Source organism: Strix aluco, chromosome 8 (assembly GCF_031877795.1).
Source record: "Strix aluco isolate bStrAlu1 chromosome 8, bStrAlu1.hap1, whole genome shotgun sequence".
Classification (NCBI taxonomy): Eukaryota; Metazoa; Chordata; class Aves; order Strigiformes; family Strigidae; genus Strix; species Strix aluco.
In genome coordinates, this window is record NC_133938.1 from 12,624,504 (window position 1) to 12,643,616 (window position 19,113).

The window sequence follows — 19,113 nt, forward strand, 5'->3', positions numbered from 1 at the left end:
TCTCCCAGAGCCAGATTTGCTCAAACTTTCCAGAATTTCTCTCCTTCTGGTTAGAGTTTCATGTCCAGCAGCAGCGAAGAATTTGACTGTTCTCTTGTGAAAATGTTACCTCCTTACACTTACAAAGTAATCCATCTAAAACTCCCTAGACACAAAACCTCAGAGGCCAAAACTGCGTGGGAAGTTCAGAGACTTGTAGAAGTTGCAGGAGATGTCAACCCTGCTGTGGCAGAGGCCAGGGACCATTTTCCAGTTTGCAAACTTTCCGTTGAATAACCCCCTTTCAACAGTGCAAAATTGCAATGGATGAGTCTACAAGAAATCACGCTAAAATCCAACCAAAATAAACACACTAGTGGGAGAGTGCAGATGAGTGAGAGCGCTGGCAGAGTTAGGGCTGAGAGTAAAAGCTGGAGATGAGAAACACCGGAGGAGAAGGGACAAGGCAGACAGGAGATGGAGTGACGTTGACAACTGGAGGCACATTTCAGCATTCTTACCTCTGATCGGTGTACCACCTGGTGAGGTAATTTGAATGCAAATAAGATTAGAGAGAAGCATTAGTACAAAGAGGAAAGGAAGAAAATTATAACTAAAGAGCAGAAAGTTTTTTTAAAGCTAGAATTTGTATTAGCGCGACAGGAATAAACAAAAAGAAATTGATGTGCAATAAAGTCAGAGTGACTGTCTGGGGGTTAGTAAAGCTCATCGCTTCCAGGAGTGCAGCATCTAAAGCCACCACCCTCACGAACGGGGGCTGAACTAAGCTGCTAAGGTGGTGTTGCTGGCTGGCCTCACCACTTGCATTCACCCACACCACTGTTCAAGCAGTTGAGATGGAGGACACATTGGGAAGATGGTGCAGTGCCCCTTCATTCCTCAAACGGAACAAGGAGGGAGTGTCCTGGGGGCTGTGTGACCGTGAGTGTGCTGGGCAGGAGGGGTGGAAAGCGCATGGTAGCGGGCGCTAGGTGCAATTTTGCTTTGAGGTTAGAATGACCAGTGGGACAAAATCTGCTTGCTTAAAGAAATTAAACTAAGGAGAGAGCGTAGCAAATCAGTTTTGAGCCATTCTCCACATTCACATAACCCTTGCATCAGGTTCCCTCCGGCAGAGAAGCGGGTGTCATGCAGAATTAACTTTACATACAGAAATATTTCAAAATGAAGTAGTTTCTGGTAATGTAACAATGGCACGCTAGCCAGATCTCTGTTGTTCCTGCCTAATTTGGATGATAGCTGGAGAAGGGAATCCCTACCCTCTTTATAAGGCACTGGAGATAATTTTACATGCTATAATGAAGAGTATCTTATAAGGAGGGCTTCTCTGGGAGTGAGGTTAAGTTATCCTGTTGCAACAATCTATAAAGGTTTGTTTTATGAGGTCAATGTGTTCAGTAAGCGGAGGAGCCACTGGTCAGTGTCTTGAGTTCAGCATACAATCAATAACAAAGCATGACTGAAGGGGAGATGCTCCAGCTGGGCAAATTGGCAGGGAACCCTTCTAATCCCCACTTTTGTCCCCTTGGTCTTATTTTGCACATATGAAGGCTGTTAGTATAAGGGAGAGATTCATGCAGATCGAATCTGTAGGCAGTTCATGGTATGTGTTGGTTTTATGCAGATTTGTAGGATCTGAATACCAAGCACTTACCAAAGAAAACTGAGGAGTTTAAACAGACAGAAAAACAGGGTTAAACAGGACACAGTGTGTCAAATCATGTTCAGTGTATTGATTAATAAATACCAGTATGCATACAAGAGTGTCGTGTATCTCAGATTTACAGCTCATTCCATTATCCACAACAATGATCACCCAATGGGAAAGAAAGACAGAAAAGAATTTCTGTAAATACAAAGAAGGCATATTTTAAGCATGTTTAACTTGCCTCTTAAAAGGTTATTACATTATTTATACTTATTCTTTTTCCTTCCTAACTACCCTTCCTTTAGGCAGAGCCCTTTCTCTAAGCAGAAGCAGCAATTCAAACTACTCATTTTAGCATTTTCCTCTGCCAAGATGACATTACCCCATTTTAACTTTATGTCTGGTTATATTTTCTGACGCTTTCTATCCACAGATGACTGAAGCATCAGGAAAGATCTTGCAGTGACTGAAGTTGTGGGTAATCTCTCTCTTGCAATACTAAATCTGCTGCTTATTTATCTATCTCAGTAACTACCGCTACCCTTGACAGAACAGTTATACTCAGATACTTGTATGGAATATCACAGCCATGGAAAACAGGGTTATTTCTCTGCCCCTTTGGAAAGTTTGCCAAGTGATATTTTCGTTCTGTTTTGTCTAGGACCTCCCCACTCCTGTGTTGTTGCCACCCCCCCAACCCCCCCCATTCTCAGAGTTAAGAAAAGCATCACCACAGTGTGTCACTTCCCACGGGAATGGTGCAATGACTTTGAGCACAAGCCCAAGGGGCAGAAAACAGCACTTCCTTTTCTCTCATCTGGCTGAAATAGGGTTTGTTTTTCTGTCCTAGAACTGAAAAGATTTGCAGCAAATCTTTAAATCTACTCCCTGTAGAGGCTAAACCCTTTCTCTAATATGCAGTTGTCTACACAGAGCTCTAGGAGCAACTGCATACTTGAAGGAGATTCTCTAAAATGTAAGTGTGACCAGATCATTTTTTCCAGCGTTAAATCCCAATCCTCCCAGCTTCTGAATGTAAGCCAACCCTTGTGGGAGCAGCACAGAAGCTTGCTGTATTTAGTGCAGTGTTTGTTCTGGGTCCCTCTCACCTTTGCAAAGTTAAGACATTCACTCTTCACTCACAGGACACCATTACGGAGAGTGCACAAGGCTTTCCTGTTGGACCCCAAATTTCCTCATCCAGAAGGAATAAAAGTTTCCATTTGCCCTTCATATCATATGACAATACATCTCTGTTTGTTGTCTTTTCAGGGTGCCCCTCAAAAGGCCCAAATCACAGCACTTAGGCCACAGTGACAACATAAGAGTGTCCATCAAGCGATGGACATGCCATCACTTGAATGGTTACTGAGGCCAACTTATGCCCTGTGATTACCAGGCTGCTTTATGCAAAGGGCACCCCAAGATCAAGCTTCAAACCCAATTCCTTGTGTTTGAAAGGTTTGAAACCCTCATAAGGAAGGAGAGTTGCTTTCCGCTTTACGATAACAGACACTGAGTAACACGCCATACGTTCACTTCAGTCAGGAATGAATGCTGACCTGTGTACTGGAATGCTGACCTGTGTACTGGAAGCACACAACCAGGCACCCAAAACAAGGCAAAACATAGGATGATACACTGGAAAACCCCATGAGATTATTTGCATTAGTATTTCTCAGTGTGGAGAAGAGGCTCTGTTGAAGAAGGGACTTCACTCTGCTGACACAAACGCACCCCAGACTTACCAACACACCACTTTCTTGTAGGAACCTAATCCACCAAAAAATCACTCCAAAGCAACATGAAACAGGGAAACCAAGGCTCTTGCTGGCTGCAACTGGGCACCAGGACAGTGCAACACTGAATCCCAGAGAGCTCCGACAGTGCTTTCGGCTACTTCCTAACATAGTTTTAGGGAAACTATTTTCAGAAGTGAAAGTACTACAGAAAAGACTGGCTACTTGCCACCAGTTGCAACAGGGAGTCTGTGTGGAACCCATCACTGCTGTGTGTGCCTCACACAGCTAGACCCAGATGTGCAGTATAGGTTCTTCCAGGATGTAAAACTTCAGCTGTCAACTGGTTGGCCACAATATTGCTTTAACCCTTGTCTAGTCTGAGAGAGCATCCATTCTTGTGTGGGCTTCCTGATTCTTTTGGATAATACCCCAATTCCCATTCTTTTGGGCTGTCCTTACACACCATGCCCCAGGTCGATGTCCATCTGATGTATGGACTCAAAGCTGTTTCTTGCCAGAAGCTGAATGTCTTCTGCTGGGTACTGACTGCTGGTTATTACCAGTGAAGCAGGATATGACCATCACTGCCATTTCACTGGGATGGACACAACCTCTTTTTGGAAGTTTGTTCTATGTATGTTGGGTATTCCTTTTGTTTCCAAGTATGCAGTGCTTCTATCTATAGGATCACTAAAATGAAAACGCTTGCTGGTAACTCTGAGAGCATAAATGCCCAGATGATCTGGTGAGCTGGCTTCCACTGTTTTTTTGTTAGAAGCCCCTACACTTCTCCAGAGAGTGACTGAAGTCACCTACAGAGCCCTTGCAGTTAAATTGCCTGAAAGCCACACTAGGGGGTCCAGGGCATGGTTCCATAACTCAGTTAATTGATGGTGATTAAAAAAGAATGATAATTGTTGTAAGACCAAGTTCTTTACTAGGTGAAAGATGACAATGCTCCCGGAATTTCTGGAGTTTCCTTACATGGCAAAGATATCTGTATGTTAACATTCAGAGTAGTTATTTATTCTAATTTGACATTTTGTTCGTAAGTTTTCTGAAGAGCAAGGAAAAGAGCAATTCTTCAATGATGAAAATCACTGGAAGCATTCAAGAGCATTGAGAGTATGAATACCATCAGAGTTGCTTTGAAGTCTTCAGAAGCTTGTGATCCGAGAATCTTTACAGAAGAACTGTGAAGCATCAGCACAATCTGGTCTATACTGAGAGCTTCCACCACATCATCAACTCATTTTAAAACATGGTTAGAGGTGTAGCACTGACTCTTGCTGCCAGAACTCAATATGTACATCACCTGAAATACTACAATGTCTGGACAGTTTTAAAATCAGTTCAGCCAAACAGGTTTTAAACGAGTTAGCATGCTGGGGAGGTTTCCCAGCCCAGAGCGGGCCTTAGATCCTGTGTCAATGACTGAGAGGCAGTGACTGAACCTATGTACCCTGGTGGAGAACAGGGAGTTGTCCTGAGTCACTGCATTTGCAGAAAAGCAGCCTCTCCACAAGAGGTGGGAAGTATTAGCAAGATGAGCAAGGAAGAATTTTGCTACAACCAGCATGAGTCAGAGACCTCGCTTTTGCCTTGATCTGTGATAATGGAGATGAAAACCTGTATTTATTTGTGTTCTCATCCCTAGAGCAATTAGTCCAACACATACTGGCAAAACTACCCAAGAGCCAGACTTAAGAAAGAATTAAGCATTACTCGTGAGGAAAGAACTATGTATTGGGGAGAAAGGGGAAAAAAAGCCCTCTAAGTGTGAAGAGTTATGCTGTCAGAAGGTTTAATGAGAAAAATGCATACACGCACATACAGATGTAATTAGCAAATGAGAGATGGTAGGATACAGGGCAGATTTATAAACTGTGTATTTGCTCATGAGAAAGATACTGGTCCTCTGGGGTTAAAAGAGCCTAAGATGATGGCTGGGTTGTCTTAAACCACAAACTCTCTAGTACCTTGACAAAAGATGAACAGACCTCTAGAAATTGATGTTCAGAGTCCCCTTGGGCACATGATCTGACTGCATGCAAGTTCAAAGACCTGTCTGAAGCCCCCAGAGCACTGCCAGTCCACATAACTGAGTGTCAGAAGAGAGCACCTTTCCCAAACATGCTGCTGCTTTACCTCTAGCTATTTATTCCACACTGTGAGCCTGAAGAAATGAAATCATCCCTCAACGCCCTCTCTAAGTCAGACTCCAAAGCTGCTTTGACCTTTATGACCTATATTTAGTATATCTGAATAATAATATATTATGTACTCATTGAAGGTCGGGCACTCTATATATGCAATATTGGGCTCACACCGTGCTGTAGCTATTTTAACTATATTACATCTGTCTAGCTTTTATTGGGTTTTAATTAAATGAAATTAAATGAGCGTATATTTAGATTGAGATAGTATAAACTCACATTCACGCAGATATGCCAGGCTGGCTGTAAGATATGATCTTAATGGAGCAGAGACTTTGCAAACTATTAAACTCTCCCATATAATGAGGTATCTATTTAAATACTCTTTTCTTTGAAAAACAATTCTGCCCCACTATGGTGTAGTGCTGGAGAGCTCAATTAGCACCTTGCAGAATGGATCAGAGACTGTCCAACCCATCACACTGCTCACACAAGGTGACTGCAGTGGGACTCAGGCACTACTTTATATCAACTATAAATATAGGAAAAAGCCACCAATGCAAGCACTGGTTGAATCTCTGGCCCATAAGATGTGGTAAACTTCTTGCTCCCTACTCATGCCAGGATGGAGCAGATGTTCAGAGCCCCCTTGGGCACATGATCTGACTGCATGCAAGTTCAAAGAGCCTTAGAACCTTGGCATTGTATCGCCAGGTCCCTGAAAACAAAACTTCACTCATATTTGGAAGTCTCTTGCACTGAACTGCGGAAACCTCCCTTACTACATCAGAGAGCTAATCAATTTCTTTTGCGAGTCTGAGGATGTGTGCTGCTCATTGATTTCTAAAAGGTTCCCTTGACACCTCCCTTGGTAATTACTGTGTCTTTAGCAAGCAGCTAGCTCTAGAGTTTGAATCCCAGGTGAAATACTCAATTGAGATGTTGCTCAAGAACAGTGAATAGGAAGCAAAACTTGGACACAGTGACAGAGTTTACTAGTTTGTTTTTAAACTTTCTCACTAAACTTGTGAAGCAGCTGGTAGAGAGGCAGTCAAGTGCCTGCGAAAAGGAGGCTGGAGAACGTACAGCAAGTGCATCAGGAGCTGCCTTGCTGCTCATTTATGGTAATTTCTGATGCTGATTTAGTCAGCTATGAAGTGAAACACATCCATGTGCACTTTCCTATTGCTGCTTCCTAAAGCTTCTCAGAATAATTAACAAGTGTGATATTTTCTTTCAGCACAAACAGATCAAGATTAAACCATGTTGTGGGGGAGATAAGCTAAAGGTCACTGGGAAATTTCATAAGCTATAAATGCATTAGTATAATTAGCGCTCACTGGTACATCAAGGTGGGATCAGGAGTGTCAGGCTGGGTTCTATTTTTGATGAGAGTGATGTCTCATTACCCACTCCCCCAAGTACAAGCCTACTTCTTATCATCCAAGCATCATCAGATTTATCCAGAGGGCTCCTGCTATGGGGAAATGTGTCAAGACGTTCACCTTGCTGGGAGGAAGATGGTGTTGCCCTGGCAGCAGCACTCATAACAAATGACTTTTGAGTGCCCAGAGATACATCGTGGCCAGGCAAGGCAGTCTGCCTCTTATTCAAGTGTGAGACCTTTCTAGACAAAAGTTGTTCCAGCTCTGTTCCCTTCTGTACTTTGTGTAGGGTAATGTGGGCTTTTTTTCCCCAGACTAAAGCTGCTGTGTAGTGCTGCTGTGCATTGTTAAATAGCCACTGCAATTCACGCTGGGGAGCTGCACTTCATCAGTGAATAAAGCAACGTTTTATTTTCTTTAATTCTCTAATGGGCCTTACAGTCCTGGGAGACCGAATAGCGCAGCAGAAAAACAAGAGTTCCTTGCTAAAATGAGTGCATTCTTAGCCACCCACAAGTACTAACTGTCTGTATTTCAAAAGCTAGTATTTGGCTTATCAAACATAAAAATCAAAAAGAAATGGTATATTTCAAAACTGTGTCCACCTTCCTTTGAAATCCATAGAATTGCTGCTTCTTGGATTTTTCTTTATTCTTGTGGTGTCACATAGCAAGAATGATAAAGATCTCAACAGAAAGCAGAGCACTGTCTCACAGAGTCTACGTAAGGAGTGAAGTAGTACTTGACCACTGATTGTAAAATCTCAGCCAGTATCTCATTGTCCTGATTTGCACTGTGCTCCTATTAAAAATATCTGAGACCTGTTGAGTTGGTAGTGAAATGTCTGAGCCTACCAAGGATTTGGGGCAATGTCAAGACGGTCTACCGAAGAAGGAATCCAGGTGATGTTCCAAAAAGCATGTCCACTCTAATGTGTCCTTTTAACAAGCCACGATATCCTGTCAGAGAGGATCAGCTCCAAAAACTGTTTTCATATTGTAAAAGAAACAAGCTCAAATCAAATTGACATTTGGGTTTAGAATTGCATTTCAGGGGAAAAAAAAAAAATCATAGCAGCAAGTAAAAGGGAGCAAGAGTGAGGAGGCAGGGAAGGCTTACTTGCTTTGCTACCTTACCCGAGCGGAGCTGCTTGATTCGCCCATTGCTAGTTGCAGTGTCGACAGGCAGGAAGTCCTTGAACCAGGAAATTTCAGGATCAGGATTGCCGCTGGCAGCACAGAGCATTGTGGCTGTGCGGGCCTTTTCCACCACCTTCAGCTGCGGGCCCATGTCAATGGTTGGGAAGCCAGCTGGGAGGTGGTCTTCTGCAAGTGGAGAAAACACACAAGGTTAAAGAGAAATGTTCGGGTGTAGTGATGGGATATGGTTGTAGCGACAGCAGTGTCATGGTACAGCATCTGTGCCTCTGCTAGAAAACAGCAGCCTGACTTCCCTACTGAGAAGGTTTTCAAGCCCTTAAAGCACATTAGGCTCTATAATGAGCATTCATTACACCAATAGAAGCTTCCACTAAATTTAACTCCGTTTAAATCAACTGCCTTGGGAAACGTCCATAATTTTCATTGATACGTAAGCTCCATTTATTGTTGTTAATAATTCAGTAAAAGCAGGTATTTGCCTTTTTGTGGGAGGACTGAGTTGAAGATAACAGACAAACACAAAGCCAAATAGTTTGAGGCATCTTGAAAAACAACAGCTAAACAATAAAACCCCTTAGAATGGTCCAGAGAGACCCATTTTCTCTTTTTTTGACTAGGAACATTCTGTCACACTGGTAGGAGAGACTGTAAATTTCTTCCTCATGTCCCCAAATCTGATTCAGAATGCTTTTAGAAACTAATGAATGTAAAGCTAATGAGCCACACTCTGCTCATGAGCCACCTTGCCAGCCTGTGCCATAGCAAGCTCCTGGTGCATTTTTTGGGCTGCAGAGAGCAACAGAGGTGTGTGAGAAACAGCCAGTGCATGCCCTGGCATGTCTTACTGAAATACCCCTGTTAACTGCTAAAACCATTCATACAGCAGGTAAGAAAATGGTTAATTAGGTTTGCTGGTGCAGAGCACGCTCAGGTAGGCTGGGTGGAATACATTAGGCAGCCTTCACTGATAAGCCAAGGCATGCTCCAACATCGTCATTCAATAGCAGCTGCAGAACAGAGCTCATTTACTCATTCTGTGGCAAGATGTACTGTACTCTGCTAAGCCTGAACTGCAATCAAAAGGACATACTTTCGCAGAAAAAAGAACTTGAAGAACATTATCAAGCTTTTAAAGCACCAGAAACTCAATTATTTTCAGTATGTTTCTTTCTTCCCCAGTTTTAAGGGAACTTAAGCAAGCCTTCTTCTTGGGCAAATCCAATTCTGCAAGGCTTCCAGCTCACTGCAGTGTTTAAACAAACAAGACCTCAGCATCTTCCCAAGTCCCAGAGGAGTCTGAACTTGCTGCAATTTGATTTTTCCTGCTATCACCACGCATCTCTCTATCCCTCACTCCTGACAGGAAGGTACTAGCAATAGGCCACCTCAGGTGCTTCCTTCTACCTGTACTGCCACACCTGCAGCACAAACACAGCCTGTGGTGGCTAATCTTACTTATTTCTCCCTAAGATCTCAGGAGAATTCCCAAGACCCTTGACTTGTTTGCAAATCAAGACTCTGTAGCACAAGGCAACATCTGCTGTAAACAAAGCAATGCCCTGGAATATTGTTTTTCTGTTTAGATGAGAGTGACTATGAAGCATCCAAGGTTTTCTAACGGAAAAAATGGTTCCTGATGCTTATTAAAAGCACAAACCATACTTGGTCTCCCGGACTGGCCTCCCTAGAAACCTCTCTCATCATGAGCAAACATAAATGGAATTTTTTTTTCTTTTTTTAAATGAAAGGTACCACAAAAACTAGTTCTTTTTTAATTTGCTCTCCATTGATTTTCAAAGACAAAAGGTACATAGAGCTTAACTGGAATGACACCAGAGCTAGCATTCAGTAACAAGCAACAGAAGCACTCAATACTGACCAACCACAATGCATACTCCTACATAGCCGGAAAGAAACAAAAGAAGGGTACACACACAAGTACACCATGGTATAGACTGAAAGCAAAGGAAGATACATAGGAAAAGCAGTAAATTATGACATTCCCTTGGATTGAGGCCAAGTTTGCCTAAAGTGCAGCACCTTGCTATTTATGGTACTAAAAGCAGATGTTAACTCTGGGGAGGCCGAAATCCTGATGTGATCTAATCTAATCACCTTGATTACCATTGACAGTCTTTTCTGGTTTGTTCGAGATTTTACAAAGAATGCACTGAGCTAAGTATCACCCAGTTCACTTCATCCAAAGTCTGTGTGGAGGTTTAGCACATAGCTGAAAGCAAATCTGAAACCAGCATTTGTGCAAGAAATCTCTTCCCATCTGCAGTGATCCTTTGTCCACAGAAATGAGAGAGATCAGAAAAATCCTTCACATTGTCTGATCCACAGGTACATGACCAGCTTGCTGCACTGGAGGTGACTGCTCAATCAAAATTAGCAGTTTGTGATGAGCTACAGACCAGCAGAAATTAAACAATCTAACTTGGACTTCACTGGGTACAACAGAGAGAGATGCTGATTACAAAGACCCAGCAGCAAAGACACCTCTGCCATACTAGAAATCTTAGATTAAGCCTTTTCTGAACTGCAAAGAGACGTACAGTGCTGCTCCCATACCATGCACCCCCTGCAAGCCCAAGCCATTACAGAGCCCGGATGAGAATGCTGGGCACTCAACACCTGGACAGAGACCACCACATGATGGCCCTCAGTCCCCAGACCTCGTGCCAAGCTGGACACAGACAGGCACAGGCAGGCATGCGAGAGGCTTATGCAGCACACAGTCTTTATTCTCTTAACTGCACACAAGCCCCAAAACTATAGTGGCAAATGACAGTAGTAGAAAAGCAGTGCATCCTGTGTAGTCAAAGCCGCAGCAGGCTCCCTGGGCTAGCTCTGGTACTGGCGCAGCCCAGTTCCCATGCATGCCTGGAGATTAAAACCTGTCTATCTGCTGTGGCCACACCACCACCAAAACTCAAGCAAGCGGCACTGGCATGCCTGCATCTACAAAAACGCACAGGCAGCTGGGACTTCTTTGATCCCTTGTCAATCAAACGTAGAGGCAACACTGGTGTTTAAGAGCAGCAGTGTGCTTCCAGGAGGCTGCAGTTCCAGGTCACATCACTGTGTGATGAGACGCCAGGGAAATCTGACAGCCAGTCCCTGACGGCACCTCAGACACCCAGAGGCTGGGGTTTGCCTGCTATTAGTTCTGGAGTAGGTCTCCAGGGGACCTGCACTGGGCCAAGGTCAGAGTGTCCAGGGGCTCAAGCTCAAGGGGAGGACAAACACTTTCTCCAGAGGTCATCCAAGGGCCTCAGGTGCCCATACCACCATGAAATGGGGGACCTGAACTACTGCACGTCTTTCCCTGGTACTGTGTGGCTCTGGCAGCCCTGCTGAACCCTCCTGGAGAAGAGTGGCTGTGGAGTAAACCTGAGCTAGTCACACCACAGCCTGGCACAGGCCCACACCTGCCCTGTCAGCAATGCTCCTGTAGAGATAATAGGGCTTCCTTCCAGCCTGGCTTGGTGTTGCTGATTTCACTGTGACAGTGAGGGATGTCTCTGTGTTCAAACACTACAGGCGACGATAGGAGTTCAGAGCTGTTCTTACCTTGCCTTCCCCTCTGGCAAAAGTCTAATCTAGGTCTAATTATGAGGCTCAGTCATGCCTCGGCTCCTTTCAGCTTTTGCTAGCTGTACTAACTTGTCTGCACATGGAGCTTGTCAGTAATAGCTCTCCTCCTATTCATGCCAATACCCTTATTCTACAAAATGAGTTTGTCAGCACTTGGTTTTATTCAAGGCTAGCTAGTGTGCTTTTAATACACATTAAAACAGGCTATGAATCTGCTTTCAAGTGCAGACTATCTAAACCAGTTTTTCTTTCTGGGTTTCAGATACTTTCAGAAAGGGTGTATCTCAGGTAGGCATTAGGTAAGAGCAAGCAAAATCTAGACACAAGCAGGAGTTTTTTTTAGCATTGCAAGCTCTAATTCCCTCCATGGACTACAGCAGCGGAAGCAGGAGTGACAGGAGAGCAGGAAGAGAAGAGAGAAGCAGGAGAAATGGAGCAGCAGGGAGAGAGAGAAAAAAAAAAAGAGTGGGTTTTACAATTAGAAACAGAAACTCGGAAAATCCATGACCAGGCTGAGGCCTTGCTAGCAGCAGTCACCAAGGAGCCAGGAATGTCCCTCTGGCATCTAGCATGACAGCATGTGCAGAGGGTATCTCATGCTCACTTGACAGCTCCCTTTGCTAATCTCCTTTCTGAGGTGACAGAAATCTAACCCTCCTTCTCTTACAGCTCTTTTGTGACACACATTTCCCATCTTTAAGGGAAAAACTAAGCTAAGAAACCTTTCCCACAGCCCCAAACTGGAGCTGAGACCTCCTTCAGAGCAGCTGCAATTACATAGCTCATTCATCAGCTCCCCAGAAAACTACCTTTCTTGAGGATGCTGCCATGAGACACATACCCCTTGGGGCGTCCTTATTTTCTGCATCACTCCAAGTATCAAGTGATGATAAGGGACACGGAGGCAATTGCAATTTATGTCTTATGAGAAGCATGGATCAGCCCAGCATGGAACGGTACGTGGATAACAGCTGCTTACAGAAAGGCCCGCAGAGGAGTCTGGGGTGAGCACAGCTGCTGATGGCTGAATCCTGGAGGATTACCCCCAGGATTTTGCTCAAAACTTGTAATCTCTCACGGAACAGAAAAGTTGGAGGGGTTGGGTATCAGGTTCCTAGAGCGCAAACCCCAAACACCACTCACTGGTCTTGCAGCCACGCAACTGTGTTTCGGGGGTCATATCATGACTTGGCACCTGTAAAACCTTCCCCCTTCTACTGTGAACAATGTAGGAAACAGTATTTTAGAAATGATAGTGAAAACTGTAAACACATTTATAGGAGTTATTTGTCATACTCCTCTTCCTATAAAAGCCAGGCCTGCTTAGTATCATGAGTCCAATTGTTCAGACTGCTGAGGGAGAGAAAAAAAATGATACCCAATATAATTTGGAAATAGCAAAAGGTAGCTTTTCTATACATTACAGCTATAGCTGTGAGGTTAAATCTCTTACAATCTATCAAAACCACTGCCCCACTGGAAGAGGTGTTCTCAACTCATTTCAAGTGAGATATTGGGCCTTATCCCCACACAGGGCTGGAAACAGCTTATCTGGGCCACAGGCTCCTGCCAGCCTGCGTCAGCTGAGGAACTTCCAGCCCAACATCAATTTTAGAGGCTTGGTAGGGATGATTAAAACACAAAGCTGCTTTGTTTTCAATTCTGCCAGCTATCTGAAGCCACTCAGGAGTGTGCGGAGCTAGGGACAAGCCAGGAAATGGATTGAGGGCAAGAGAGATTTCTGATAAATGCGTTTGACTGCGCAGGAGCAGGATACACGTATCAAAAGCTATTTCACAGGTTCCCTACCCATTTGGTGAGGCAGGCTGGGATCTCACCCAGTTCAAGTCACCAGGGCTGAACTGATCCTTGTAAGAGGTAGCAAGCGGTTTGATGCAATATAACATAGGATGTTGCAGGGGTAGCCCTTGTGTACTGCTGGACTCGTATTTGATGGATCAATGGAATTACTTTGCAAATTTTACAAGCTTCCAAATCTCCCTTTGAGACACTGAAACGCATTAGCAAATGCAAAATTATCAGTGCAAGGAAGATAGCCTGGGTAGTCGGCAATGTTAACTAATGAAAGATGCAAGCCAGTAAGATCATAAGCACACCACAATCCAGGACATCTGTTTGCTGAATAAACAGCCCTAATTCCTTCAGCACAGGTTACACAGCGCGGCTATTCAATTACCGCAAGACAATCAAAAGCAGTCGAGCAATCCAGTGGCCCAGAAGAATGGCATCATTTTACATGATAAGAAAATCCTGACACTGCTCTGTTCAGGTGCAACTGAAGCTGCACAAAGAGCATTTTATCAGCCATTTTGAGGCGATACTCTCTTCCTGCATCCTCCTTCTTACAAAAGCCCTCTAAGAGGTGCACCAAAAATACCACCCAAATTCGTGGTCTCTACAGGCTGCCTGGCGTCAGGCTACCACCCATGCGTGCGGGGAGCGGCGGGAGAAGGAGTGCATTCGTGCGTGCTCACTGCCTCAGCCAAGTCTCATGCAGGCTAATGAATTCCCGTCGACATTGGCACCACCTTGTAATTGCCTAAGGAAAAGGTGGGGCAGTGAAACCAACCTGTTTCAAAAGCAGCAAAGTCTTAATTACTGGGTTAGCAAGTATAAAACAGTTTCAGGCAGGCAGAAAATACAAACAGTCATCTATTGATGACAAGGCTTTTAATGACAAATCTGCTGGGTTTTGTATGACATCACGCCAACGTGACACGCTGAAGCCGCCTGCCGAAAATGGGGAGAAGGGCACAGATGAATGGGTGGGTGTGGAAACCAGCTCCAGAATGACTTCTCTGTGTCACGGTGTAACCACATGAATTACTGCACAAGAGCTTACAGTAAACAAAGTATTTGCTATCTCTTAGAAAGATCACAGCAGCAGCAGCAGCAAAACAGTTCACAAAAGAAAAGAATCTGAGTCAGTACAAAACAAAGAAAGTACTGTAAGGAAAATTCAAGAAAATGCGAGACTAGACAAGGCAGAAGAGGATAAACTGTCAGGCAGATTCCCGCCTGGGGGGCTCACGGCGTGGGAGCTCACAGGATCTGCTCATTCTAGAGGTTATGAGTCCATAAAACACCCGATGGAGACAATGCTACCCTTCAAAAGCGCCAGAAGGGCGCTGCTAACTTTGTCCTTTCATGGCTGGACAGCAATTATCACCATTTACAAGACACCGATACCTTCTGGGTAGCACAGCTGGCCATTTCCAAGCATCTGTTTATCTCAGAGGGGAGCAGGATGGCTTTGCAGAGAGGCGGGTGCTCCCAAGAGCAAGACACGGTGGCGCCTCCCAGCCGGCTCGGACACGGATTCAGCCTGTGCTCCTGCCAAGTCCCAGTGTTGCTTCTCACCGTGGTCCCACGTGTGCAGCGATAAGGTAACTCATGGTCAGTGCAGCAACATGTCACCTCCTCAGGGCTGAGCACCCTGCACTTGCTGTGCACTGGCACCCAGTGCTCCCTCCCACCCAGGGCACAACCTCAGTTCCCCAGGCCTGAGGGGGCACTGCATCCCAAGGGGGTGAAACAAATTGCTTCTCCTGGCCCTTAGAGATACTGTTATCATCCAAACAACCTTCCTTCAGGCCTCATGATGCTTCTCGACCTGCCCTGAGCAACTGGTCAGGACAAAAGGTGGTGCCACAGATGTAGAGCCAGCCCTCCATTAGCAAATATGTCCTCCTTCCCTTTGAGAAGTACTGCAGCACGCCACCACCAAAGCCCTCCAGGATACACCAGACGTAGCCACACATCAGCTGAAGCTACCTCTAAGCTTCTCAGGGGTAGCTAATCCGGTCTAGATTCAGACTGGGACACAGAAAAGAGCCACAGCTCTAGAGGCACTGATGGAGACTGCAACAGTTGTCACTCTCCAGCATAGCCGTCCCCTAAGCACGGCCCAAGGGAAGGTGTGAGAAAGGTCCCTCTGGGAAGAAATTGCACTTCCACTACCATGGCCTTGCACTCCTCTGATCCAGGAACTTCACTAACACTGCAAGATCTGCTGAGATGACTGAGTCTAGCTACAGCTTCAGCAATGAACAGGCAAGTCTTCTCTCTCTTTCACAGATAACAGCTTGTGACCTGTGCTTGATGGAGGGCAACACAAAGATGACTAACAGCTGCTGAAGCCGACTCAAAGCAGACCAGAAGTAAGTATTCAGTCACAAACTTGGGCAAATTAAAGGTTTACACCTACAATATATTGTTTCAGTTCTTAGTTTAGGGATCTTCCTAAGTAATAACAACTGCTCAGTATGTGTTAGCTGTGGAGTCTGCTGTCAGCTAGGAGACCTCAATCCATCCTGGAAGAAAACAATTATTTACACCTTTATCAGATTAGATTGCAACAGTCTGAGATGGCATTTACGAAATCCTTACTATCACATGATCCTTCAGTCATCCTGGCTACCACTTCTTGCTTTCCATTCTGGCTTCCTCGCAATGACAGTCACATTTGCAGTCTTGGTCCTAAACTCAAGTTTTTCCAAGACTTAGGAAGTTTATCTGTTCAGGCTAAACAAATTCTGTGTTATAGGGCAGAGCCTCTCCAAGCTGATGACACAGCCTCCCAAGAGTGGTGGGAAGTGTGACACAAAGCCCCTTAAGAGTCGAGGACCACCCTAGACCTCCTGCTCCAAGTCCAAGCCCACTATTCTGCCATTAATATAAAGCAATGTGCACAGACAACTCAAAGCCAAAGACACATCAAAACAAGCATTTTCCTGAGAGACCAGAGAAACTAGTCACTCGTGTTAATGAAGTACTAAGAAGGGCTTAAATTGTATGGCACTGAAAGTCATTTAAGGGTTGAGAGTACAGCACAGCAGAAACTACAGCAAGAAATGTCAAGAATGTGGGTGAAGAACAGCTTACACAGAAGTAAAACAGATTGTATCTGCAAGATCCCCTGCCTGAGCAAGCATCTCTTTTTTAACCCCTGTTTGGCGACAAAGTTTTTTTATTTCCTCCCCAAAAATTACAGCATAATTTCAAGTAGGTAAAAATAGAGTTTTGCGGGTCATATCCAACAGCTGATAAATAAGCCTAGGCTCTTTCAACAACTATTACTTACAGAAAACCTCATCAGCTGGAAGTATGCATTGAAAAAACTCACAAAAGTTCTTTAAACACAATGAATTCAGAAAGGTTTTGCAGCCAGCTATTAAGACTCCATAGTAAAGGAACAGTAAAAGAAGACCATGCTGTGCTTTCAGGCAGGACTGTGCCATTTGTTGGTACCAACTGTTGAACATAACTGCCTGTAAAACTGTTTTCAAACCATTGTTTCTTTTTAATATTTTATACTGAGAAATACAACATAACTATTGCCACTGCACGTTTCCTTGTGACAGAATATATAAACACACTCCCACTAAAACATACGCAAAACAAAACTTCAGTCTTTTCAGAGAAAAGCATGGAAACAGCTCTTGTATTCTAAGTCATTTATTAATCCCTACATTTTCCATATTACTTCACCTGCACTGATGCGATATGCTATTAGCATAGAGATTTTCATTTTTAAGATGTGCAATCAATAATGCATTTCCATATGCCATTAAATCCAACGTGTGGTTAAATTAATGAAGCATTTGACTTTTGATCCATGTATGTTTGGTTGCAGCTCAGTGCAGGAAAAAATGCATGAGAATTGAGTTAATCTGACAGCAGAGCTCTCCCACACTTTCTAACATCAAGTTTCAGATTAAAGTGAAGCATTCCTGCTGCCACTCAGCTGGAATACTAAATCTATTCATTTCCACTTCACAGATCAGAATGCAAGATTTTTGGTCACTTAACTCTTACTGAAAGTGCTAGATCGTCCTAAAATCTGATTTCTATTTAGCTCCTGCAGCTTGTCCACATCATTGCCAATCCAGTGGCTTCTCCTCCTGTGGGGGAACATCAGAGCCTGTCAAAGCAACAGTGGCCAGCAACTCTCAAGCAACAACTTTAAGATTACGGGTGGGAAAAAGTTCTATGTTTTGACAAAATACCTTGCTAAAAAAGTCTTCCTTCCTAGCAATTATTCCAACATGGGAAAGAAAAAGCACTGCCTTTCCTTGCATCTCAGCTACTGAAAAAGGAAGGTATTCAGACAACATGGAAGAACAATGACTGTTGGTTTTTTAAGGATAATCACTGTGATATTACTTGAGAGAGAAAAAGAACTCCCTCTTGTCTGTCTTTCACCCTCCCCAAAATCTCAAGGGGATTTTGGGGAGGGTGAAAACTCTTGAGAACACCGTAAATATTCTGGAAATACTAGCTTCAAAATTGAAACTTAAGGTTGTACTCGGGAGAAGCTAGAGAGTCATTAGAGAAAGCACAAAAATATTCTACTTCTGGCATTCACAACCAGCCAGTGCTTCAAAAGGAAAACAAAGATTGCCCCTGCCCTCAAAGAATGCCCTCCCAAAACACCTCTTTGCTCTCTGATCTCAAAGACTAAACTGAAACTTGAAGGCAACCTCCAAAATTGCCAAACTATGGGATGGAGTAGCTCTGTGATGCTGTGAGAGTTTGAATCCCAAAGCTAGCAATCAAGGCGTGTGGGTGTGGGAAAGGAGGGCAAACACAATTCTTACAAAAACAAGGTTCCTCTGCAGCACACAAGCTGAAAAGCACCAGCCCTGGTGCTCAACAGCCTGTTCTTCTCTCCACCTCCCCATATTGCCTCTTCCCTCACCCCATGCCTTTTCTCCAGCACTGTCCTTTCCTGCCACTGTCAATAAATTCTCATGCCTGTGGCTCCATCTGCCATTTCCTTAATTGTTGTGACATGCGTTTTGAGTAAATGCTCAGAAATCATATAAAAATATTTTTCATAAGTTAGCAAAGCTAGTACATAGAACCAGTCCCAGTAAAGGCCAATATAGTAAAACACAAATTATAGTCCAAGGCATTATTTATTTATAGTATTTAAAAAGAAAATAACCTTTAAGAAAATATTCACATATTGACATCAGGTATCTCTGTGACTCTGAAAATTTATCACATACTTTTTCTCAGAGAAATTCTATTTTCAAATGAAACAATAAATGTGAAATTTCAATGCACTTGTTCTATTGCAGCCAGCTTGGGCATAGAGGATCTGTAGGCATGGAAATCCTTGAGAACTGTAAGAAGGGCTTTAATTTAATTTGAACTCTAGACAGATCGGTGATATGGCAAATCACTGTTTTCCATTCAGAAGTTTTAAAACACTCTCACAGAAATCATCTTGAGATTCTGGGTAACTAACTTTATTTACCTGATGGGGAAGTAACCTTTTTATAAAGGGGAGAAACACAGCAAGACTTGACTGGAGTCAGGGACAGAAATATTCTCTTACTATAAGTTTTACATCTTACATTAAGCCATCACTTTCTAGAAGATCCATTAATTGCA

The 19,113-nt window shown here is 43.8% G+C and overlaps 1 protein-coding gene across 15 annotated transcripts in view; it reads right to left on the reverse strand.

Moving 5' to 3' along the window:
- PTPRF (protein tyrosine phosphatase receptor type F) overlaps positions 1–19,113 on the reverse strand; it is a 391,093-nt gene that overhangs the window by 101,337 nt on the left and 270,643 nt on the right. For 8 of the 15 annotated variants that reach the window (XM_074832274.1, XM_074832286.1, XM_074832281.1 and 5 more), the window contains exons 6-7: positions 8,068–8,256; positions 501–518 (exon numbers count right to left, since the gene is read on the reverse strand). In XM_074832274.1, the coding sequence (XP_074688375.1) occupies positions 501–518; positions 8,068–8,256 (207 nt within the window). The remainder of the gene's footprint in view (positions 1–500; positions 519–8,067; positions 8,257–19,113) is intronic. The other 7 variants (XM_074832288.1, XM_074832283.1, XM_074832287.1 and 4 more) reach the window with 1 other exon arrangement.